Raw genomic sequence first — 26,440 nt, forward strand, 5'->3', positions numbered from 1 at the left:
TTAGGGAAATGTTTACTGGGTTCCCCCAGAAAATGTGTTAGTTTTGTTAGTCTTTAATTTCATGCAAGGAAACGTAATGGTCCTTGCACTTGCCTTTTATATGATGTAGAATGTTTGGCGAACGATGATAGAAAACGCGAAGACATTCAAGACCAGATGCCGCTGATCAGACAGGACGGAGTAACAGGCGGATAGTGCTCATAAAAAAATATATTTTGTCCTACTCAGGCTAGGACGCAGGCGTGTGTTGCTTAGGCGGCCGCTGAAAAGTCCTGTGGGAAACCCTGCACTAAAATATTCCAGGTGAAACAGAAACCTCTTAACAACACAGTAGCACAATAAGATTTATATGAAATTATAATGAAATCAGATGTAAATATGATCTCATATGTGTGGTGTATTGACAATGACAGGATCTACTAAATAGCTACTGACTTGAAGGCTTGAATATTTATGCAATTTATATATTTGTATATATTTGTATACATTTATATATTTTTTAAACAAACATAGATCAATACAAGCATACAAGCAACTTTTCTGTCAATACTGGATTATGGTGATATTTTATACATGCATGCAAATCAATCTGCTGTGAAAGGTTTGAGCATTGGTATATTTTTCTTTATAAAGCCATTCTGTGTGAACTGCCTCCTTACTTATGTTCTCTCTCCTGACTCCTAAAGTCACCACCAGAATCTTTGATCATATAGGCAAATCATGTATGACATTCCCCGAACGCGAACTGTCTTCAGTGAAAGTGCCTTTTTTGTTTTTGCACCCTCATCCTGGTATAAATTGCAGAATCATTTTAGATTAGACTGCCTACTAACAATGACACAGTTTAAAAACTAGGACAAAGGACTATTTGAGTACTACACTTTAAAAAACATTGGGTTAAAAACAACCCAATTTCAACCCAACCACTGGTTAAACAGTGGTCGAGCCCAGCACTGTGTTATATCCCCGGAAATTGGGTTGTTCGGTCAACCCAATGAGTTGGGTTGATAGTCTAACCCAAACATTGGGTTATTGTAACAAAACTGTTAGGTTAAACCTACATTATTGTTGGGTAGACTATATTTTTCAACCCAGCATTTATGTTATTTTCACTGTCATATCTGGATTATATTGACCTAATTTATGAGTTATTCTAAATATCTTCTTTTCCTCCTTAATCCAATCACTATTACTTGATAATAATTACAATAAATGTTTGCAAATCATGAATGTTACAATATCATGTTTTAAAATCCATCCAATAGCCATGCAATGAAATAAAACAGGTCGACATACCGGTAATTATTTATTTGACAGTTTATTTTTTAAACATAGCTAGACTAGTCTAAAAAGATACTTCCATGACGGCAGGCAGATTTCACAGTCCGTTTTGGGGGTCACCCCTGTCAATAATAAAAAAGAGTGCATTAATCACTGTTATTTACAGAACTTTATATCAAGACTTTCATGAACCATTTTCAGTGAATTTTTTCACAAATACATTAACAAAAGTTAAACTTTTTTCTCTCACTTTATGTTTGTTTTCCTCTGCATCTCCCCCCCCCCCTTCTCTTCCCTTCTCTCTGGAGACTCCTTCGTCCTGGTTGAAGTGAGTGATCTTGGCTGTGTTGTACAGTTTGTACAGTCTCCACCTCTAGCTCTGGGAACTGCTCTGTTTGGGTTTCTGCCATCAGATGCGCCTATCGCCCAAGCCATGTAACCACTGCACACTATTGCACATTACACACACTAAACACTGGGGGCAGCCTTAACAAGATCCAGCAGCTTTTACAGAATACTGGAACAAAGCACATGTAATCACTGAAACACAATTTAACAAGGATATGTGACAATTAGAAGCAAGATTTAACCAAATATGGGGCAAGATGTGGGATGTAGTGAAGGGAGAGAGCAGGCACCCCACCCGGCCTCGAACCTGGGTCTCCAGGGAACCAAATCTGCCACTTGACCACAACGCCAAAGAGCCAGGTTCATTGGTCTGAAAGTCAGAGCGCATACTCGACTGTAGTGACAGCACTCCTTCACAATTAGAAACAACCTCCTTAAAGCATATAATGGAAAAAGAAACTGAACTATTCCACTGCTGTGGGTTGGTGTGTGAAGCTCTGTATTGCTCTGTACTGATTAGAAAAGAAACTGAACTATTCCACTGCTGTGGGTTGGTTGAGCTGTGTGTGAAGCTCTGTATTGAGCTCGGAGAGGGAGTGGGGTGAGTGCGGGATGGGACCAGAGGTTGTCCTGATGGATGCATTAGAGTCCGACTCCATGGCAGAAAAGTGCAGCAGGAGCAATTAGAGTCCAGCGTTAATATAATGATAATGTTATAAAACAGCAGAGAATTGTATGAAAGCATCTGATACATGTCCAAAAGCATTTGCAATTTGTTCAGAGGAAGGAGAAATTGCTACTATGATGGTCACAAATGGCTAAATGTTGTGGAGGTTGAACTAATAGTTATGAGAATTTTCATTTTGATCTGAGAAAAGCACCAAAGCGACTGAGAAAAACTGTAAAAAAAAGTTGGGACAAGGAATGTTTACCACTGTGCTTACCACTGTGCTGCTTCACCTCTTCAGAGTTTTGAGAATTAAATGTTTTCCCATTCCTGTCTGATTAGGATTTTAGTAGCTTAACAGTATTCTTAATCATGTTTTTCATTTCATGATGCACCTAATTTGACAGGTTTGTACTGCAGACGGGCCATTTTAACACCTGGACTCTTCCTCTATGAGAAATGCTGTTTAAATATGTAATGACATTTTTGATGTTACCCATGAAAATGCCATGGACTTTTAACTAACTTTAAGTCAATTGAGCTACCTCTAAATTTTCTCCAAAACTTATAAAACTTTGCAAATAATGTTTTTTCAACAAATATAACACATTCAGGGGGTCAGAGCATAAAAAAATCAGGTATTCATTTTTTCTATCAAAATAAGGACCACCCTAATATATATACTGTACATCCGCATATTCCAAACAAGTAGGCCTACAGGCGTGTCTTACCATGTAGCTCACCATATCCGTTGGCTTGAACACTAAAAAAATATATGGGTTGCGACTTTATGAACATGGAAAATTGTGGGTCCCAAAGCCAGACCAGTTAAGAACCACTACTGTAGATGATGAACTCCCCAAATACTTTACAATTACATGTTAAGAAGCATTCAAGTTACATTGTTTCACTTTGTGCACACATTTTTACAGAGTGATGAATACCCCTATATCTTTACTTCTAAGAGACCCTGCCTCTCTGGGATGTTCTTTTTCATACCCAATTGTACCCCCGTCCCAACTTTTTGTTGGCATCAAATTCAAAATGACCATATATTTTCCATGAAATAGTCAAATTTGTCATTTTCAACATTTGATATGTTGTCTCTGTCCTTTTCGCAACTAAATATGAGTTTAAGAGATTTGCAGATTATCACATTCTGTTTTTATTTGTATTTTACACAACATCCTATCTATCTATCTATCTATCTATCTATCTATCTATCTATCTATCTGGGACAGCCAGTGAGAACTGGGCAAATATACAAGGGAAGGGATGCTGTCACAGCCTGGCTCTCGGAAGAACAAAGAGAGCCAGCTGCGGGACTTGACCGAGACTTTTGCCTCTTTGGTTCAACTTTGGTCTTCTTTAGTCTTAGCTAAATGCTTCATCTAAGACTCCATAGATACCTCTGCACGAGGGATAATGATGTCCAGGTGGAGGCCAACAAACTCTTTGGCAAGTTTTTGAAAAAAAGGTGTATCCACAGGAAGTTTTAGATGAAGCTTTTGCTCAGGCTCATAAAAATAAAAATAATGTGCTTGCTTAAGTTGAACCAAAGAGGCAAAAAATCCTTCTCCTGCACAGTTTTTGGCCCTCAGTTCTTGGCTGTTCTGAACTTTTACCTTGACTGTGGCACCAGAAGAACCTATAAGGACTAAAATCAAGGCGCAGCTCATTTTTGAACTACATGAAAGAAAATGAATTGTATGAATATGACATGGAATTGTAAGATAGTGGGAATGTCTTCATTTCAGTAAGACTTGAAAGATTTGCAGGTTTCTAGGGTAACATACTGTACTGCCTATGTCAATTGCTAGTAAGCTGCAAAAAAATGCATAAATCATCAGGAAACCAACATTAGTCAGAATCCTAAAGTGAGCAAAATAATCACCAGAAGAAAATGTCTTGAATTTTTGGTCTTCATAACACAAAAGCTTTATGCGAAATTATAATGAAATGTAAATATTGTCTACGTGTGGTGTATTGACAATGACAGGATGCACGTATGTAGTTAAATGGAAACACAGTCTTTTACAGTTACTCAGTAATGTTAACATGTTTATTCATGAAGGGAAATTATTATGTCAAGAGTGGAAATGAGCTTGAAATAGATCTCAAGTCTGCCTGTTCCACCAGTGACAATATGACTCTGACAATACCGGTTTTACTGGACAGTGGAAAGTTGTTGTTTTTTTAGCCCAATTTAAAATAGTCATGCCTTCAACACAGCTGTGGACATTTTGTCTTTAGTTAAATGTCATGACAATGGAACATAAACTGAACACACCCTTCCTCTTGTTTTGTTTTTCTCATCTTCCAGCCCTGCGTACCCAGGGGGGGCTGCCGTCGTGTGGCCAGGCTGGTGCTTCAGCAATGAAGAAATCACCTGCTTCTTGTCTCCAGAACATGACGATTGCTGGGGCGAGCTAGAGAAAACACCACCTTCCATTGACTTCAGCCAAAATGGGCCACAAGAGGAGGACCAGTGTGAGGTTTAGTGGGTATAGACCCCGTAGCTCAAGAAAAAGAAGTAGAAGAAAAAGAAGAAGAGAAGTTTGTTTTAATGCAGACAGCACATTTGTCTAGCCCAGGCAACACCAGACAATTGCTAACTTAACCCTTGTAAGGTGTTCATATTTTTGTTACTCGGCCAATGTTCCCAGGTCTGGTGGACCCACTACATGATTTAAATCAATACAGCCATAACAATTCATGTAAAAATACTTATCAGATGTTTACTTTAGCTCAATTACCAATGATATAGACACCATCTATGGTTCATATTTGCCTTTTACCCCTGTGAGATCACATACAGTATAGAGTATGATCATATGAATGATTTTTGTTTTTTTGAGAGAAAATTAGGAAATTCATTTATAAACAAGGTAAAAAACATAGAAACAAGATTTGTGACCATTATTCATGCTTATTTCTTAGAACTTAATCAGAACAGGTGCAAGTGTTTGAAATATAACAGTTTTGTAACTTTGTGTGGGAATAGCAGGTGCAGAAAAACAACATTCCCACACACATACAACTACACTCAGACACACACACACACACTCACACACACAGCAGGCCCAGTTAGGAGGAGGACACAGTTAAGGTAGCACCTACAATTATTACACTCGGGTCCAGTAGATAAATAGGATTTTTTTTTTCTTTTATCAAACATTGAAAACGGGTCCCACAGACCCAAACACCTTACAAGGGTTGACCAATAATGTTTAGAGAAAAATCTTTTTGATTTGACTTCAGGAAGATGTTATTTCAGAGATGAGAACATCTCAGTTTCTTTTAGTATGTATTTTCACCTGTCTTTAGATTTTTATGAACATTGTGTGCATGCGCATTAAAGCCTTTTGTAATTTCTGTGTATATACTAACATTGTGTAAATATTTAGCAATTGTACATATTGTCTTTGTAATTATATATTGTAATTATTGTATATAAATTAAAACACTGTATATATCTGCTGGTGGTTTTGGTACATCTAATACAACAGAATTACACATAAGCAGCGTATTCTAACTAAAGGGATGACACTACTTTCAGAATACGTTATTATATTGGTCAGTAACTGCACATGAATATTAACCACCTTTATGAGTAAGAATGAATATGCCACTACGCTATATTTCATGGTTGCCCTTTTAACATACTCATAATGAGGGTTCTCATATTCTCTGTCTGTCGGTCTCTCTCTCACACACACACATATACAGAGAGAGAAAGACGGATTATGCTTAAAATTACCCTTGATGCTTAAGAAAAGAGAATTGGACTGAGAAAAGAATGAATGCAAGCTATTTGACTTAATTGACTTAGTGTAACAGTAAAAATCTGATAGCGATATTATATAAATCTCATGATCAAAATCAGAAAGACTGCTTGGTGTCATTTATATATTTACATGTTTATTTTTACACAATATATAATCATACATGCAAATTATATGAATGTTCACTGTCGTAGGATTATACAAAATGTTTTTTATATACATGATGACCACATTTTTGTAATGAACATAAGTATTTACAGAGCTGTTATAAAGCATTTAAAAACATGGCTGCTACATATGTTTGAGCTTTTTGTTTCAGTAAAGAGTAATGATTGGACAAAAACACGCGCACACACACACACACACACACACTAACACGTGTACACACACACACACACACACACAGACACAGTCACACACGCACACACGCACACATACATAGTTACATGATATATATATATATATCAAAATGCTGAGTAAAAAAAGTTCTTATAGATGTATGATAACTCTGATTATAACACATATAATGTTGTCTACTTCAGGACTGTTCTTCCATGGGCTCACTGCTCTTCTTCACGTTTATTCCACGCCTCTCTCTCCTCTCTCGTTCGTTGGCGAGCGAGTGAACAATGTTCTCCAGGGCTGGGTAGGGCAGGATCATTTTCCTCTGGAGGCCACAAATTAACATATATTAGTCTACACAGTCGGCTTCACAGTGATGTATCACTGCTTGTATGTGATTGTTATCCTGCATGTATGTGATTGTTGTTTACAGAGAAGGCACTTTACAGCCCAAGACAAATTTCCCTTTGAGGGACAATAAAGTATCTCTCTATCTCTCTCTCTCTTAACAAATGTAACAAGCTTGATATATGTTAACATATAAATTGAAAATAAATATAATAAATAAATAAAATTAAATAAAACTCAATGTGTATAAGACTATTTCCAGTTGGTGAACTTCCAATTGAGGATTACAGCAAAACGGTCTGATAATAGGATGCATATTGTGATGTTCTTTCATGGTCAATTCAAAAATATTAATTTGACCAAACTTATTATGACTAATATCAAGTTTGTTCAATTGATTTTAACTTCTGTGGAAAGAACTTAAGACAAACTAAAAATGTATATTTTCCTCTTTTTCAACATTCCCAACATTTACCCTCCTTAGAACATACAACGTTCTATAACATTGTTTATGTAAGACACAGACAAAATTCAGGTTGGAATCACTCACCCTTTGGTGGTTCCTGTAGATCTGCAGTGCGATGAGGAGAACCAGCAGAATGAGGAGTCCAAAGCCGATGACCAGCGCTCCCCTGTTATAGCTCTGCTCCTCCGGTCTCCCTGACTCCAGACCACCTACAAAACAGCAACATTATTTATTAGTTATAATTTATTTAATTATAAGAAATGTTACATTGTCTCCACAATACATTATTTGTCTGGAGCTAATGCACTTAATTATTAATGAATTGATCAATACAATGTACTCAAGTTCAAACAAACATGTTGTTAAAAAAGTAGGCTTGTGGATAACGTTTTGGGTAATTCATATACATATTTTTAAATAAGCATGCATACTATATAATAAGCATTTATGTCATAAATATCCATTATTATTTTCAGGTGTTTACTTTTTAACTTTTGTGTACTACAAGTGTACTGCATTACCCACACTTATGTGAAATGAGCCTGCTGTACGTACCCATGAGGTGTAAGTGGTAGGTGACGTTCCCCAGTAACCCTCTCTCTCCGTAGTAACGGCAGACCCACTCGCCCATGTCGTCCTCTGTCAGCTTCAGAGTTTTGTTCTTTCCCACAGGGGTTACTGTGGCCACAGAGCTGTTGTCATAGGTGACACGGACCCACTCATACTTGGTCACTTCTTTGTCGTTGCTCAGCTGACACGTCAGAGTCAGTGGAGTCCTCTTTGTAGATGGGGAACTGAGCACTAGGGTCCAAAAAAAAACAGAGGATGGTGTTTTAGCTAACCATGCACATCATGAATTATAATGAGTACAGACAACTATATATTTTCTATTAAATGTTCATAGTTTATGAGCTGTTAATGAATGGTGTAGCATTTGCCAGCAAAGAAACAAAAATGCGTTAAGCATGTTCACATCCCTTTGATACAATTCATCTCTGCAGCTCACCGTATAAGTAACAGGTTTCATTGCTGATGGTATTTACCTATAACCCTATGGTAATGAGTTACTGTCTGTGTATGAGTATGTAACATGTTTAGTTGTTGATCGTATTCCTCCCTCTCTCACCTCGAGCAGTCACCAGCTCCAGCTCCCTCTTCACCATCCTGCTCTCCACCGTTCCTGAACACACGTAACTCCCCTCATCCCCCAATTCCACACGCTCCAGCCTCGCAGACTGGTCCCACAGAGAGGTGGGGGACAACGGTGGACGAATGAATGACAGCGGGAGAGAGGGAGGCGGGTGACGACGTGAATTGCTGCCAAGACGATAAAAAGAAGAGGAGGAGGAGGACCCCTTGGAGAGCCTGCTCCAGGTTGCGTTAGAGGTCAGGCCCTGGGTGAACACACAGGGGAGGATGGTGTTGGAGCCAATGGCAGCGTACACAAGGGCGTTGTTATTTGAAGGGTGCTCTATGCCTGCAGGCAGAGAAGAGAAGAGAAAGGGGTAGAGAGAGAAAGGGATCAAGGCAATGGAGCAAATGAGAGAGGGAAGGACAAGGGAGGAGAGAGGTACAGAGAGGACATCACATTAGAGGAGAATGACAAACAGCAAAATGCACACTGAAAAAAATAAAACATTTTCAATTTTTTTTCATTACACATAAACTTGACAATTTGCAAATTTGTCAGTGCAACATTACTTGACTGTGTAATTTTGAGTGCACTGATCTTTTTTTTTTACAGCATATGAAAAACAATCAGAGGACTCCCAGAAAACTCCAAAGTGCGATCACAATTGCCTTAAAATGGTAAAACAGTAAAAATATATGCTTCCGTAATGGGCCATTTCTCGTCATTGCCACCGCACCTTTTACTCTGAGGAACTGCGTCGCTTCTGTCGCTTTGCCTCTGTAGTCGACGCGGCACGTCCAGTTTCCTCGGTCACTCTGGGACACACTGGGAATGGGGATGTATGACCACCGGTATCCATTCCCCTTGTAATCCACACCGTTGAGCTTCCATCTGTACTGTTCTGTACTGTACAGCATGTCTGGTTTCGGAGTCACAATGCATTTCACTTGTAGTTTATCCCCTTCTATGGCCTCAGGGAGTGAGAAAGACACTAGAAAGAGAGAGATACAAAGTTATAGAGGTGTACCAAGATGCCATCATCAGCAAGAGTTGCCATTATCAGCATAACTTTGAGCGCTTTGGATTGTACTAAGTACATGTTAAATGCGCTTTATAAATAAAAATGACTTGACTTGACTTGACTTGATAACTTGGATCTGGATCTGTTCAGCCAACTAAATTAACAGCCACTGGATTTGGATAGAAGGCTGGAGGTGTACTGCTGAGCTGAAGCACATCATTTATTATTAATTACAAAAATAATATACCGGTAACCATATTTGGGCCTTGATCTCCACATTTTGTCTCTTCCGCAGAGAGAGAATTTAACTTCTGTCTGAGGACAATTTTGCATTCAAAATGTGCACACAAAAAAACCCTTTTAATAATGCTCATCTGCATTTACATTTATGCTCTATAAAATATTACAGAACATTGAGTATTTATGTTTCTGGGGCAAACTAGCAGTGTTAGTTGTGAGTAGTGTTGCTCACACTGGGGTGAATGTGCCTAAGATCTTGAAATAAGGATCAAGTGTGTCCACTCTCACACTTCACCGGGACCAGCTCGACTCTTCAGCTGCTCTGTGGAGTCATGGCTAACAGACTTCTCATAGACGCTCACCTTTCATGACCCTGAGCATGACTTTCCGGGTTGTGGTCCCGCGTCCTAGTCCATGTCCCTGCACGCTGCAGACGTACTGTCCTGCATCCTCCTCCCTAACGGCATCGATGTACAGGCTGTAGTCGCCAAACTGGGTGCCCGGGCAGTGACTGCGGCGCCCGAGTACTGAGCCACGGTAGACCAGGCCGCTCTTATCCCGACGACACACTGTACTCTCGCCTCTGAGGGGGAAGAGGGAGAGGAACACAGGGGTCACAGGGCTGCTGCTAAGAGGAGGAGGGACTGTTGGAGGGGTTATTATGGGTTATTATTGAATGGGCGGAATAAGGAATAAGAAAGACAGGCAAGTGGGGCACATATTTGTCTTTTCCCTGGAAAAAAACAGAGGGAGAGAGAGAGAGAGAGAGAATAACACAGAAAGAAACTGATAGAGAATCAACAGAAACAGAAAGAGAGAGGGAGAGATATACGGAAAGACTTAGGGTAAAAGACACAGAAGGAGAGACTGATAGGAAAGGAGGGAGGGAGAGATAGAGATACATACCTTTTACCCTTCTTGACCCATTGGAAGGCAGCATAATGAGTTGACTGTGAGTCAGACACGAGACAAGGCAGCACCGCCTGAGAGCCCTCCTGTGCCATGACCTCAAGCACTGTTTCACAGGTGCAACCTGCTCTCCACGGACACACAATGGAAGAATTATGATTAATTATTTTAATGAAGGGAATGACAGTCACTGCAGGGGAGTCCCCATGTCAGCAACGACTGTTTCTGAACAATTCTGTGAATTACCATGCTTTGAAAAAGAAATACATATTTAGAGCAGAGCATAAAAAAATAGTTTCCTAGAAGTAGTTTAAAATAACACATGCTTAAAATTAGTTTCCTTTTACTTTTATATTTCCAAATAAATTTGGTGTCTAAAAATAAATAAATAAATAAACAAACAAACAAATAATAAAATACAAAATATTGAGGTTATTTCAGATTAAATCTTATATTTATTTCTTGTCATCAACCTCACCTGTCACAGCAAGTACAACTCCCAGAAGTATAAACAGCATCTTTAAACTGTGCATACACGTGTGCACTCTCTATCTCAGTGGTAATCTTCAGGCGTTTAGTCCTGTATTTGTCCTCTTTAATTTGCTTTAAGACACCACTTCTGCATCTGTCTCTCTGCCTAATGTTTCTCTCTGTTCCTGTCTCTGAACAACAGAGGTTTGAGGTTAGAACTGTGGTATATATATGTGAGCGTGGGTGCCAGCCAGGATGAAGGTAGTTCCTCTGTGTGAGTCACATGACTTCGAGCTTCAGGGTGCCTGGTGTGGTTTGAGACTCTCAGATTGACGCAAGTCGGAAAACGAGAGAGGTAGGTAGAGAGGGTGACCCACACTCTCCCACGGAATCCCTCTCTATCTCTCTCTGGCTTCTCATAATGTGTGTACACAGTCTGTCACTTTTGGTAATGGATGTACACATATCAGTTATATATATGTTTATGTGAGAATTTCAGAAAGCCTGAAAGTTTTCCGTCAGGTCATATCTCTAAGTCAGCAGATTGACTGGGATGATTTTGTTTCACAGGCCAACAGTGACTGTTGCGTTTCCACAATGTTTCAGTTCTGTATTTATTTCTTTAGCCAGAAGCATCACTTTTCTTGCTGGCTTGCAGGAGCCTCACATTCTCCATTGCGCACAACAGATTCCCCCACAAGGCATTCTGGAAGTCAGTTCTGTTTATAATAGCACATACAAATTTAAATCTTTCTTTCTCATTATTGATCCACGGGTGAATATTCACAAAGATGCTGTCAACATGCGGGTTAACACACATTCCAGTAAAGCAGGGAAGAATGGGGCTCTCAGATGTGGTGTTTCCTGGGAGTATGCTGATGAGAATGACTCAAGCTCTCTCCTCCAGCCTCTTCTTTTTGCTCATGTTGCTTTTTTCCCCTTCAAATCTGCATATTGATGTAGGAAGTCTTTATCTCTGGATCTTATTACTAGAAGCTAATAGATCATGTAGCAAGATAGTGGTGGATTTGGTGTAAAATGGCTTCATTCAAAGATTATTTGAAGCGACCTTCCATCAGTGAAGAGTGACACAGAGACAGACAAACAGTCAGGCAAACAAACTACAGCTACTACCACCGATATAGGTCGAGACCGACCAGCAGTTTTAAGAGAGCTGTAAACATTTCCTCAGAATACCACAAAGCCAGACATGGCTGCCACAGCACACCCACTAAAATCTGGGCCAACGCCATGCATCACACTTTTCACTTCCTCGCCCCCCTGTGTTTGAATCATCTCGGCCCCCTTCACTTCGGCTCTCTCTTTCCCTTTTATCTTTAGATGAGGTTTTGGTGGTGGAGGGGGGACACGCTTAGCTGCTACAGTGATGGGGTCTTTCCTACAGCTGATGTTTTGCTGAATTTGAATTTGACGTGAGGTGGGCTGGTGGTAGCCCCTCATATGGAAAATACACAAATATGTGTGGGTGTCAAACATAAATAGAACATGTATTTAAATAAATCATGCACTGGTTGGAAAATATCACGATTGATTTAAAAAAAAAAAATCTAATATATGCTCAGTGTCAACCACTGACTCTCTTACTTTCTTTCTGACAGTTTTCCTGATAACTGTAATGCGCTGCATAAATGTAATATGTTGTTGTTGTAACATTGGCCTTGCAAAACTAACCGATGACATTGGCCGTGCATGGCGCAAATTTGACATTAGTCGTGCACAGACGTGCATGCTCATCTCTAGATGTTTGCTCAGAGCAGGGTGGAAACCGTGGGATTGTGTTATCTGGGTGACTCGATAAGGACATGGCCTTGTGTTAGTATGCGCACATGAAGACATTGCAGCCTGGTCAGCAGATTCTCCTACGTTTACTGGTGACACTCACCACACGCTGACTTGTCTCTGCACCACTTGAGGATTATACTGTAACTGAAACATCAACATGGAAAATGCATGCAGCCTTTTTTTTCGTGGCATAAACAAGAAAACACATACTACTCTCTGTGAGCCTAAATACTCTACCCAAGCAGGCAAAACAACATATGGAAAATCTGTCAACACCATTCACATGAACAAACATTTTGCATTAACTTGCATCAAATCACCAAAAAACACCACACAGAAATATAATGCTATTTATGATTTTGGATTTTGCATTGGACTGCAAAAAAAAACAAAAAACACATCAAAAAGGTAGTATTTTGTATGTAGGCTTTCAGTGGTGACTGTGTCTGTGTATAATGCTCCCCAAGGTGATATAATTCTAGGGAGCATTGCATCAAGCACACAACCACAATTAGGTCTTGTTAGGTAGGGTTTGACTCAGCCTCAACTAAGACAAAAAGAATGGAACATAAACTGACTCAAAAGTAGATGTTTTGATGGAGAGATTCGGTTAACTCAAAATCTGCATGCAGTTCACTGAAATACAAATGATGTGCTGCAAACTTTATATACCAATCTTTTGGGCTTAAAGAAGACATGAAAAAGTTAGCAGCATGATCAAATAAGTTTATATTGCTGTGTGAGCACCTATTAGTTTACGCCACAATATGTCACTTTATGCATAACCATCTTTGCACATAGAGTGCATAGAGAACAAACTTATGCATGATAAAATAGTTACTTTATTCACAGGGTCACACACGTTCACACATTCAAGGCAACATGCAAAGCAAGTACAGCACAACACATTTAAAAGCTTATTGAGTGCTTCAGGCCGGACCCAAGCAATGCATTTTGGAATGTAAGTAATGCAAATAAATGCCTTGATATAAAGATATGGAAAATTACCACTTATACAGAAATATCACACTTATACCCAGGGAAAAGACCTAGTTCAGTGGCTAGGCTTTGTTACAGTTGAGCCACACAGCATAGACCACTTTTAGATAGATGCTCTCATTTTTTTACATATCTGCTTTTATTGGCAGAAATGAAGCAGAGTGCAATGTGCAATGTTCTCCTTGAATTTCCATTGACGTCAACGTGTGTGAGAAGAACTGACACAAACAAGATTTCATTTTCTTTTAACCTGAAAATAAATTCCATTCAGCTGATCTGCAGAGCCTTACCAACACTGTTTACAGTAAGACCGAAACCATCTCTCTCTCTTTCTCTCTTTCTCTCTCTCTCTTTCTCTCTCTCTGATGCTGTTTTGAACCCAGTCTTCCCCTTCCACTCTGTTTTTATAGCCTGCTGTTAATTCAGTGCTAATGAGCTAATGCCCATTACCGCGGCAAAGTTAGTTAAACGTTTAACATTCATGAGACTAATGTCCATCCAAGTCTTGGATTTCAAAAACAAATTTTGCATGATTTTTATTTATTTTATTTATTTAAATATATATATAAATCTATTATGCTCCCTCATCAATTGACTTGACCTGACGGCATCAGAAAAACTGTGCAGCATAGACCCTAAATGCCACAAGGCTTGGTTTTCAAAAATACCTTTTTCATGTTTTTTTTTATTTATTCTCCCCAATAATTTAAAACTGTAAATCTATTATGTTCCATTACCAATCGGCCGCTTGCCATCAAACCAACTGTGCAGCATAGACACTAATGTTCAAGTCTTCAAAGTTGTCTTACTTTATGTATATTCATGTATGGTTGGAACTAATGATTTACACCCCTTCCAGTTAGTCTATACGAGACTAGTTCTGAACTTAGAGTTTTTTCAAATCTGTGAATAGTGTACACAATTCCACATGGCTTGGCTCCCACCTGTTTACACGATTTGTCATTTCTCTGTTGCTGACATAGTTAGGTGTCAAGTCACCAAGTATCTTGTTTGAGCTGTTTTCGGTATGTATTAGGTATGGTGTTACAGCATGTCCCATCAACAATTGATGGCAATATTAATGGACCCTAACCTTATGGGCTGCTGGCTGGTTGCGTAGGCATTTTGAGCATAATTAAATACTGGGGGGTAAAAAAAATACCAACCAAAAAATAAATTCTTCTCTAGAGAACAAATTTTAAGCCAGGTCTTAGTTTTGTTGCATTTGTTGGTCAGGTCCTTGTTCAAAAAGCTGTGTGGACCTACTGTAATTTACGGAGCCAGGAGGTGTCATTGCAAGATATTTTTGTATATCGATAGAATGTGCGTTTGTAGCAGCCGATAATGTAATAATGTCCAATAACTTAATAAAGACCGTAATAAAGCCAATAATGTAATAATTTGCCAATAATGTAATAACATTTCTGAACCAATGATGTAATAATGTTTTGCCAATAATGTAATAAGTTATTACATTATTGGCTGGTTATTACATTATCGGCTTGGTTGGGGAAAAAAACTATAAAATTGGGTGCGTGTGGAGGGACCATGACGTATTTTTTTTTCTTCAGAAAATTCCACTTTTATTCCCCCAAGTTGTTCTTATATTTGTACCGGTAAATTAGTGGAAGTTACTTTTCTGTTGAGATTGAACTTTACCTCAAACATCTTACCTCTGTTCTGACAAATGTACCATACAGTATTTGGAGAATATTTAGTTTTGTAAATAGGGACAACAACCCACCTTTTCTTATAATTATGAAGCTAAAATATTATGTTACCAACATTATGGAAGTGTTACATATTGATATACAGTTCAGAGTTGCACCCTCAGTTTAATTAAATATGCAACATCCTCAAAGAGACCCTGAATTCATATATACAACATTTGAGTAACTGTGTGTGTTTGCAAACATAGATGTGTTCAACTTCAGTGCCGGAGCAAAATGCAGGTCAGAGATAATTCTAGCCATCAAATAAAAAAATAGTTGTTGTAGAGAGTAGGGGTGATTTTATGTGTGCTGTCAGGTCTTTAAGCAGCTAATAGACAATAACTAGATATACCGCAGAGCGATACAAAAATATAACCACCGCCCAGTCCAGCACATTTTTTCCAGAAAAATAAGTCACGTTTGTCAAACTGTGTTCATTTCCTACGTTGTACCTTTTTTGTGTTTGTAATTGAGTGTGTGCAGAGTGTGTGGTTGTTTTTGTGTATATGTGTGCTTCTGTGTGTGTTTATTGAGTGTGTGTGCCTGCATGTAAGTTAGTTTTTGTGTGTGTGTGTGTGTATGTGTGTGTGTGTGTGTAGGTGTGTTTGTATGTGTGGGTGAATGTGTGTGAGGATGTGTGTGTGTGTATGCATGTGTGTTTATGTGTTTGTGTGCGTGTTTGTGCGTGTCGTGTGTGTGCATGTACAGTGGGCATCGCTTTCAAATGACCACTTCATTCGCGCATTACGCGGCGTGAAGCTGCGTGAAGCTTTAGTACCACTTTCAGCCACTGTGCGTCGCTCTGCCACTGTACATCGCTCTGCCTGCCGTCCCTTACATAATTGTTGCCGAGAGTAATCCCAGCCTACCAGCATAATTAAACATTACCTCGATTTAGGCTACTTGGGTATGGCTTAAGGCTTGACTACACGGTGGTAACGAAAATCAAAATCGAAATTTGCTGTCTACATTATTGTCAGTGTTGGGGTTAACGCAACTACGCAAATCAAAACAGTGGTGTGATAATTGAGCCAGTAGAGAAATAACTGTTCAGAATTAATCTGTAGCCTTGGGTAGGCTTCTGCAGAAAACAATGTTGTTGCCGATTTAATACTATCTGGCGACGTTTTTAACAGGCTACGCAATACAGGCTTAGACAACTATGAGCCACGTTTTGGTTTCGTAAAATTAATTTGCCCTACTTCTTGACTGCAATGTAGTCAATTGACTGCTTGACATGTCATTTTTATTTTTCTGTACAATAAACAAATACGTCTGCTTTATGCCGCAGAATTACATTCATATTTGGCTGACCGCAGACGCGCCACTTCCCTCCCCATATTCCAAGATTAAGATATATATATATAGCCTATACAAAAAGCACTTCATACTATCATAAAAAAATAGTTAAAACGAATAGCTATTTGCAATTTGACAAAACACTGGTCCTCATTTTGCGAATGTGAGGACGATATGAGCCTGTTGCATGTGTAGTGTGCTATTCAACTTTACCAATAACCTAGCCCATCTGTTACAATAATGCATACAGAACTGGTTCCTTCCTTCAAAATACTATAGGGGACTAGTGAATCACACTAGTTTCAGGTGGAGAGAGAAGGAGTGAATGAACCAATTACACACTGGGAGGATGATTACAAGGCCAAATTGAATGAACCAGGTTGGGAATTTAGCCAGCAAATCAAGGAACCACCTTTGCGATAAGTGCAGGGATGGATTACTGCACGGGCCTACCGGGCCCTGGCCCAGGGGCCCAAGAGGTCAGGGGGCCCTGAAGCCCAAGCCTTTGCATAGAATCATTGCCTCAATATCACAAATTTCCCCTTGGGGATCAATAAAGTATCTATCTATCTATCTATCTAACAAATCAGGATGTAGGCTATGAATCTGATTGAATTTAGTATTGGCCATCCCCAAAATGCACCAGAATACAGGAAATCACATCAAACAAATTCAAAATTTTCTGGGGGAGGACCCTCAAACCCCCCCTCCCACATATACGACAATTAGTGGGGGGCCCTTAATACATCTGGGCCCAGGGGCCAGAAAGTTCATAATCCGCCGATGGATAAGTGGGATTTTTAACAACCATGGTGAGTCAGGACCTCAATTTAACATTCATTCAGTCCCTGCCTCAGTCATTGCAAGCGCCTCTGATTTATTAATCACCACTATGTGGATACTGTTTTTAGAATTGATTTAGATTAAGTGTTAGTATAATTTGTATTTTTGTAATTTGTATTTTAGTATATTTTTATATATTGTATGAAGTGTTAGTATAATTTGTATTTTAGTATATTTAGCATATTCTTTATCTTCTACTGTCCTTACTGCTTAGTTGTGTTTTTATATTATATACTTTAATTACTCTTTCTGCTGTTATAGAAAGAATGTGTTTGTGTTGTATGTATGCTGCTGAGACCTTGAATTTCCCCTGGGGATCAATAAAGTATCTATCTATCTATCTATCTATCTATCTATCTATCTTCATGCAAAGGAAAGCATCTCCTGCAGTACAGTGTCCCTGTCACTGCAATAGGGCATTGGGATTGATATTTCTTTGGTGGCTTTTGGCCACAGGGAAGAGTGCCACCTACTGGCCAGCCACCAACACCACTTCCAGCAGGAACCTACTCTTCCAAGGAGGTATCTTATCCAAGTACCGACTAAGCCTGCTTAGCTTTAGTAATTCAGCAAAGTCAGGGTATCTGCTGGTCTGGCTGCTGGCTAAAAACAAAAGGTGAAAGGCATATATGATTCTAACTGTCTCACTGAATTGCATTATGCACACTCAATTCTCACTGGTATCTGCTAGACAACAAGTACCAAAACAGGACTAGTTCATAGATTTCACATGTAAAATACATTTTATACAACCTCACCCCCATCTTGCCTGTTCATAATTCTGAGAAATTCTTGAATTGTGTGCATGTGTGCGTGTACGTGTTTATGTTTATGTGTGTGTGTGTGTGTGTGTGTGTGTGTGTGTGTGTGTGCATAATATGCTTGTGTGTGTGCCTGTGAATGCGCCTGTGTGTGTGCATGTGCATGCATGCGTACATATGTCTACTGTGTGTGTATGTGTCGTATGATTACTGTGAATGTATGTTTGTGCGTCTGTATCTGTTTATGCACATGTGTGCATATGGAATGGTAACCTGGTAACCTGGATCACAGATTACCTGACGGAGCGACCACAGTTCGTCAGACTGAAGAACTGTCTCTCTGACACTGTGATCAGACACACAGATCCCAGATGCACCCCTCCCCCTCCCCTCCCCTTACACCCCCCATCATCACAGGAAAACAAGTGAGCGCTAAACTAAAGAAACTGAACACGAGAAAGGCAGCGGGGCCTGACAGACTGTGTCCAAGGCTACTCAAGGCCTGTGCTGCTGAGCTGGGGGAGCCACTGAAGCACATCTTCAATCTAAGTCTACGCCTTGGACAAGTTCCAACACTGTGGAAGACATCATGTCTCACCCCTGTCCCTAAAAAGCCACATCCTAGTGAGCTTAATGACTACAGACCTGTCGCTGTCATATGTGATGAAGACAATGGAGCGACTCGTCTTAGGTATATGCTCAGACCCCAGGTACGCCATTCACTAGACCCGTTACAGTTTGCATACCAGGAGAAAGTGGGCGTGGACGATGCCATCACTTATCTTCTACACAGGACACATTCTCACCTGGACAAGGGGAAAAGTGCTGTGAGAATCATGTTCTTTGATTTCTCAAGTGCTTTTAACACCATCCAACCCCTCTGGGAGACAAGCTCTTGCAGATGGGTGTGGACACTCACCTGGTAACCTGGATCACAGATTACCTGACGGAGCGACCACAGTTCGTCAGACTGAAGAACTGTCTCTCTGAAGAACTGTGTCCGGCCACCCACAGGCCACTTGGTGACATATTAATTTATTGATATAGCCCCCCATGAACGGAATTCCAAAAAACTTGGCGTGCATTCAGAGGGTGTCATAATGATCCTACACTTCCAATTTCATGCAGTTTTGACCATGTCAGGTCAGAGATACCTGTGATTACAACATCTCATTTTTGCTTTTTCATTTTTAACTAGGTGGCGCTATACATGAAATGGGTGGTTATGGGATGGGTGGACCCCTTATAAGGGTTGGCCCCTTAAAACCAACAAACAAAAAATGTGGTCCTCCTAGGCCCTGCAATTCTCAAGATATTCACAGAAAACTGTGTCTGCCCTACCCTTCTTTCGGGGGGTCCAATCCGGCAAGGAGGCAACGGATCAAAAATGAAAAACAATGGCCCCATGCTATCCTTGTGGGGCTACATGCCCATCAAGTTTCGTGCACCCTGGTCTTTCAGTGTCCTGGGAATCCTTGATGGAATATTACTCATGCGGGGGAAAAAACAGAAGAAAAAAACTCTGACTAAACCTATATGACCGGCGCTTCGTTGCGGTCATAATAATAATAATAATAGGAAGAAAAGGTTGAAACAGTATGGGTGCCTTCGCCTCTTGGCCTCCAATAAGGTGATTATTACATTATTGGCTGCAGTTACATTTTTAATGTTTTTTTTTCTTAACCCAGCCGATAATGTAATAACCAGCCAATAATGCAGCTTACTACATTATTGGCAAAAAGTTATTACGTTATTGGTTCAGACATTTTATTACATTATTGGCAAATTCTTACATTATTTGCTTTATTGCATTAAAATTATTACATTATTGGCCATTATTAAATTATTGCCTGTTATTATGTATGTCATTATACTATGTTGGCACATAGGCCTAGCTTAAAGCCTAGTATTTTGGGACATACACTACCGATCAAAAGTTTGGGGTCACATAGAAATTGGCATTCCACTCCATTATAGACAGAATACCAGCTCAGATCAGTTGCATTGCTTTTCTAAATCAGGGCAGCAGTTTTCAGATTATGTGCTTTCCTAATTGCAAAAAGGGTTCTTGACTTTTGTAGAAAGAAATGGTTGATCTTCAATGCAATATCTACATTGCCCATTATCATTATCATACCATTCATCCAGTGTTCCAAAGGCACATTATCTGTTTACTAATCTGATATCATTTTAAAAGGCTAACTGAGAGAAAAACATTGGAGAACCCTTTTGCAATTATGTAAGCACATGTAATCTGAAAATGCAACTCTCAACTATTCTGTCTATAATGGAGTGGAATGGAAATTTCTAACTGACCCCACATTTTTCACCGATAGACTACCACATAAGTAGGCCTACTAAGACTCCTTAGGCTATACTACTATAGAAACACTAGGCTATAGGCCTAGAGGAAGTAGGCTACTCTACCATAAAGCCAGATCGCAATCTATTAGCCTAAGTTAGTTCTTTTCGGTAAGTGTGATTGAGTCACATTGTAGGTGGAATGACAGAGCTTTTCCATTCATATCGCCCTATTCTCACGTGTAGCCTATCAGTCTTCGGAGGCAGGTGCCCCTGGTCTAGTTTCATAGGCAGGGGACAGATGGTCAGTCATATTTCCCTGAATTTATTTTCCACAACAGCCAGTCATAGTTGGCTTTGGCTATGCTTTCCGACAACAGTTGTATGCATTAACCTCTGTGCAATAGGTAGGCTACAGTTAACGGAGGTTAAAGGTAAACCACATGCTGTTGTTGATTTGGCTAGGTTTGTCCAGCATGTCGACGGGTCAGACTCCCTCCCTGTACAATGTAGCCAGTAGGCTACACCAGAGAATGTCTAATAAGGGCGTAGACGGGCTCTGGCTACACACTGGACAGACACCGCCTACTCCTACGAAAGCGGTAGTAGCGCTCTACGCAATGCATTATGGACAGCGACTGCTAGCTGCGTGCCCTTGCAGCACTTGAGTTGTGTTTTGAATGATGTCTGTGCTAAGAACGATATTGATTTAGTACAATTTTACAATATTTTAACATCAACATCTTTGGTTTGAGGTCCAAAGGTATGTTTCTATTTCTACATCGTATTTTCAAACTGATTGGGACAGCCGCTAAATGTTCAGACCAATGTCAATCCATGGTTCACATGCTAGTTTTAGCGTAGCTTCTAGCTGAATACTGTGGCTGACATAAGGCTCACATGTTTGAAAGTTGTTAGCACGTAGCTGGGTAAGTTAGATGTGATTTTTTTTTTTATTGGTTTGTTGCTCACGAGTTGAACATGGGTTGTATTTTTCCGTAAATTCGTAGAATCTATCACATATCCCTGCCAAATATATGCTGTTCAGATTACTCTACGTTACCTTAACTGTTACGGTTGGTTCACTATTCTGTTTGCGACAGTGAATGCAGTCAGCAAGTTTAAATGTCAGATATATGGGATTTGATGTTCATCGTAGTATGAATGTGTATTACAAGGCTGTATACAGGCCCGTGATTTAACTCACTTGACTATTTCACAGGGAATATGTCTGTCTTTGAGGCCCTGGTCAGAGTTGGACTCACCGTCTGCCACAGATCAGTAGCCCTACAGCAGTGCAGCAGACAATTTTCCACAAGTAAGACCTAAAAAGTTTGCATTAACTGTGGACAGCCATAGATCCAAGCTTGCTGCTAATAACTTTGTCCAATTGCTGCTATTCAGGTATGTGCGCTAGAATACGGATGCATTCCATCCCTGAGCCAAAGGTGGTCGACAGATGGACAGAAAAAAGAAGCATGTTTGGAGTTTATGACAACATAGGGATTTTGGGTAGGTGCATTTGTGTTCATATCATTCATTTATGTTGTTACGGTTGCATTCTAAAACGTCAGCTTGAAGTTTCTTGAAAATGCTACCTGAAATAACTATACATGTGACCAATGACCATATTAATTGTCATCAACTGAATTTCCCATTTCCCCTTGGGGATCAATAAAGTATCTATCTATCTATCTATGTACACCAGTGAGTCAAAAACATTAACATGACTTACTACCTAATAATCTGTTTGTCCTTTGGCTGTCACTAATACATCTATAGTATAAGTAAGTATACTCTTTTGATCCCGTGAGGGAAATTTGGTCTCCCAATTCGTGAATTAGTGAAACACACTCGGCACACAGTGAGGTGAAGCACACACTAATCCCGGTGCAGTGAGCTGCCTGCTACAACAGCGGTGCTCGGGGAGCAGTGAGGGGTTAGGTGCCTTGCTCAAGGGCACTTCAGCCGTACCTACTGGTCGGTGTTCGAACCGGCAACCCTCCGGTTACGAGCAGGAAGCGATAACCAGTAGGCCACGGCTGCCCCCAACCTGTGGCTGTTAAAGCGTTGATTGTATTATCACTCCCAGTCCTAATGAAAGTGGCCACTGTCATTGGGACCTACCCCTTACTGAGTGAAATGGTCACCAACTATATTTAGGAAGCAGGGTTTTCTTGCAGAACATCACCTTCCACCAGTTTGTCTTCCCACACTGTGCTTGTTTTGTTGTGGTTACTTTCCTACAGTAGGTAAACAGTGGTAAACAATGCATATATACCTGACTATCCACATTATGTTGAAGAAAACTAGACTAGTCAGTCCAGGTACACCTTTGCTGCCCATTATCCGGTCTCCAGTTAATGGTTTGTTCCTCCGTTTGGACCAATAGGTAGTTCTGTACCACTGCTGACTGGGAGTACCAAGTAATTTCAGTGATGCTCCAACCCAGTCCTCTGACCATGACGATTTCGACTTCATCAAAGTCGTTCAGATCCTTACTGTGCCCAGACCGGTCTCTTACAGCCTAATGTGTCCAAAGCCTTGACAAGTTGCATTGTTATGAACTAATCAACACTACTTTGTCATGATGTTCTAACTCATTGGTGTACATATCTGTTACATATCTATTATCTATTACAGTGTAAGATAGTTATTCCATTATTTTCATGCAGATTGTAGGATGTAACTAAATTACATGTTTTACCTGGCTGCCACTACACAAGCTTTAGGCTTTCAGGCTTTATAGCTCACAGGCAACAATGAAAAAGAGAGGCTTGAATGTGTGAACAATTCTCCACATTTCTCAGTTGTGCGGTCATGTCAGTGATGGTAAATTATGCGATGGAAAAGTCTCTTGCCTTTTCTAACACTAAATATAAATTCAAGCACTTTCAATGACCATTGTCTATTTTCACAAACATTGAAGGCCTTGATTTCTTATGTAGAATCTTTCAAGGATTTCAAGAACCTGTGGGAACCATGACTTAAACCATTTGTTCACTGTGCACAGCATGAGAACCTCACAAGTCTGCCTAATTTAATGTATTTGTGTTGGCACAGGAGATTTCAAAGTGCATCCCAAAGACATTGTAAAGGCACCTGTCTGGCTTAAAGGTTTCAGTGGTAATGAACTGGAACGCTTGATCCGAAAGAAAAAGATGGTTGGAGATAGGATGATGACAGATGATCGGCACGATCTGGAAAAACGCATCCGTTACCTGTACCGTCGTTTCAACCGCTACGGGAAGCATCGTTAATTATATTTATGGACAGTGTATGAATTGGACTGATGTTTTTCCTCTGCAAGTTTTGTTTTCTTTTCCTATTTTTCTTTCCTGCAGTGTTTTTTTTTTTTTTTTTTTTTTATGTGCAACTGCAATGCGATTTGGTATTCTTCCAGTTTCAACAGAATATTTTGGCAACATTTTCATTTGAAATTCTGACTTGTCCTTAATCTTGTAAATAAATATGATATTCCAAAAGGTGTTGTTAGAAGTGTCAGTATTTCATTTTCATTACTAGCACATTTTCCTTTTCATTACTAGCACAATATAAAATATAGTTCTGAAGGGACATTTAAAGTAGATCTATTTAATTCTCTTATAGGACAATGATATAAAAAAAAATGCATGTAACTGCTTATAGAAGTTACACTGCTGTTTACACTTCTTGTTGGGTCATGTTATGTGGCTACATGCTAACATAGTATAAAACCAGTAAAACTGTAACCAGTAACTATTAGTGCTTTACAGCCAACACAACTGCCACTGATCACTGTCAGGTGGATAACACACAATGTCAAATCAGATTCTACACAAACCCAAACACAAAAGATTCATTTCTGTTTCAAAAATCATTGGACCACTAACAAGCCTGGACATCAGTCACAGTTCAAAAGTTATTTTCACCCTGGGATCTAACTTCTGATGTCCTGGCCTGTGCTGCAAAACTATTTTAAATATCCTAAACATTTGAAAAAATAACATCTTATCACACTAAAATACAAATAAATGCACATAAGATGTCCAGCAATGCATACTCTTTGTATCAAGGGTCCATACAACTTGCAGGACAAATTGAAGGTGGCACATCAGGTCTAGCATAATCTTCTCCTGAAGGGGTTAGTGCGAGAGTGAGTTTGGGCTGGGGAATCCTGTGAATTGTGTATCTGTCAGCATGGAGAGGTCTGTGTCCGTCTGTCAGGGTGGGATTTATGGATGTATTAAAATAAGACATATTTGGGACAAGCTAATCCACTGTTTGATCATGTGGACAACGCTATTTTATAATCACCTGTGCCTCTTTTTCTTTCTCCTTGGGAATGCGATGCCTCTTCTTTTTTGTCCCTGCTGTGGATTGCTGTGGCATAGAGGGAGAACTGGCATGGCCGTTTGGTCTGGCATCTTCCACTCCAGGCAGACATTCCAATGTGGCTCCAACATCATCCTATGAATCACAACAGTAAAAGTCAATACTCTGCCCAGCTGCAGCAAATGTTAATTTATGTTACAAAATGGCAATCCCATGTTTATCCCAATGTCTAACTATACTGTCCAAATATCAGTAGGCTACTCAACCTCTCTAAAACATGACCAGTGATCAATACAGTAACATATTTGTGCTTCATTCATATAAACAACCAAACTAACTAGGTTGTTGGATAGGGATACAAGCATCAGTTAATAGAATTACATGTTCTATGGTCTCCTCACCTCAAGGAGAATAGTTAGCTGTGCATTCCTATAGTCGTCTCCATACGTGTCCAGCGTTTTCATCAAAAACCTGTGAAGAGACGAATAACTGAGACCACCTATTCTTACAGCAGAAACTGAAGAACACAATAATGCAGGAGTTTTAAGCAAGAACAAATCTAGAGCACCTCCTCTCATTCTTTAGTCGCCGGGTTATTCTTTGTACTTGGTGGAGGCGTCCAAGAATTTTCTCATTCACCTGCAGTCAGAGAACATGAGTAAATTCAGACTGTGGGTCAGTGCCAGTAGAGCCATACTCTTGCCAGTTGCATACCATACAAATTGTACACGCTTTTAAAGACTATTCCCTCCTCTCTTACTACAAGAGCCAGGTACTGCTCGGGGATGAGACAAGTAGCAACATCCTCTCACTTACCTGTTCTATCTCTTTGCATCTCTTGCTAAGTGCCAGATATTTCCTCTTGTCAAGCTCTCTTCTCTCCTCTTCGTCTGGCCCTGGCTCTCCACTATCCAGGAGCTCTCCCTCTCCAGGTCCCAGCTCTACCTCCCCTGGTCCAAGCTCAACTCCGTCAGGTTCCAACTCCGCTTCAAGAATGTGTCCTCCAAAGAGAGGGGGCAATGCCAGTCCAGAGAAGTCTTCCATCATCTAACGTGACAATTGATACAATGCCGAGTACATACTTAACGCTGGGATCAAAAATGTGTAAAACACACTATTATAAAGTAAACATGCATATGATTATAAGGTAGGCCTATATGATTATTTTGCCTACCTTTAGCTGACGTACAAGGTTACTGCAAACCACTTCGTTCAAAACAATGCCATATTCCACATTTTAGGATGTTACCATGAGTAAATATATGAGCGTGAATCCATTCAACACACAAATTAAAACGATTTACAAACTTCAGAAAACAAATTAACCTTTCATTTCCCAAGCCGTGGAAATGTTCATTTTGATCATTTCACTGTTGCTGTCGCACACATTAGATCGAC

General features: G+C 39.8%; 3 protein-coding genes across 4 annotated transcripts; 1 reads left to right on the forward strand and 2 right to left on the reverse strand.

Annotated features, from left to right (window-relative positions):
• Nucleotides 1-6,197: 6,197 nt before the first annotated feature.
• lag3 (lymphocyte activating 3) lies at nt 6,198-11,217 on the reverse strand. The gene is made up of 8 exons (XM_076280420.1): nt 11,018-11,217; nt 10,537-10,663; nt 9,993-10,213; nt 9,106-9,360; nt 8,364-8,714; nt 7,793-8,038; nt 7,322-7,446; nt 6,198-6,748 (listed from the first exon to the last, which is right to left on the reverse strand). The coding sequence occupies exons 1-8, from the start codon at nt 11,070-11,072 to the stop codon at nt 6,620-6,622; spliced, it is 1,509 nt and encodes a 502-aa protein (XP_076136535.1). The 5' UTR covers nt 11,073-11,217; the 3' UTR covers nt 6,198-6,619.
• Nucleotides 11,218-21,362: 10,145 nt separating this feature from the next.
• On the forward strand, nt 21,363-24,215 carry mrpl51 (mitochondrial ribosomal protein L51). The gene is made up of 4 exons (XM_076280427.1): nt 21,363-21,491; nt 21,951-22,046; nt 22,133-22,240; nt 23,792-24,215. Exons 2-4 carry the CDS (start codon nt 21,956-21,958, stop codon nt 23,986-23,988), a joined length of 396 nt encoding a protein of 131 aa, XP_076136542.1. The 5' UTR covers nt 21,363-21,491; nt 21,951-21,955; the 3' UTR covers nt 23,989-24,215.
• A 91-nt stretch (nt 24,216-24,306) lies between these two features.
• tfpt (TCF3 (E2A) fusion partner) lies at nt 24,307-26,439 on the reverse strand. Of its 2 annotated transcripts, none has more exons than XM_076280426.1 (6): nt 26,369-26,439; nt 25,859-26,089; nt 25,611-25,681; nt 25,444-25,513; nt 25,025-25,177; nt 24,307-24,927 (listed from the first exon to the last, which is right to left on the reverse strand). In XM_076280426.1, the coding sequence occupies exons 2-6, from the start codon at nt 26,087-26,089 to the stop codon at nt 24,853-24,855; spliced, it is 600 nt and encodes a 199-aa protein (XP_076136541.1). In that variant the 5' UTR covers nt 26,369-26,439; the 3' UTR covers nt 24,307-24,852. The 2 variants fall into 2 exon arrangements, with proteins under 2 accessions (XP_076136541.1, XP_076136540.1); XM_076280425.1 differs by having other exon boundaries at nt 26,217-26,423.
• Nucleotide 26,440: the final 1 nt, after the last annotated feature.

This window comes from Alosa pseudoharengus, unplaced genomic scaffold, assembly GCF_046254945.1.
Source record: "Alosa pseudoharengus isolate Yale_2024_CS ecotype anadromous, Long Island Sound unplaced genomic scaffold, YU_APseudo_1.1 YU_APseudo_1.1_scf_12, whole genome shotgun sequence".
NCBI classification, from domain to species: Eukaryota; Metazoa; Chordata; class Actinopteri; order Clupeiformes; family Clupeidae; genus Alosa; species Alosa pseudoharengus.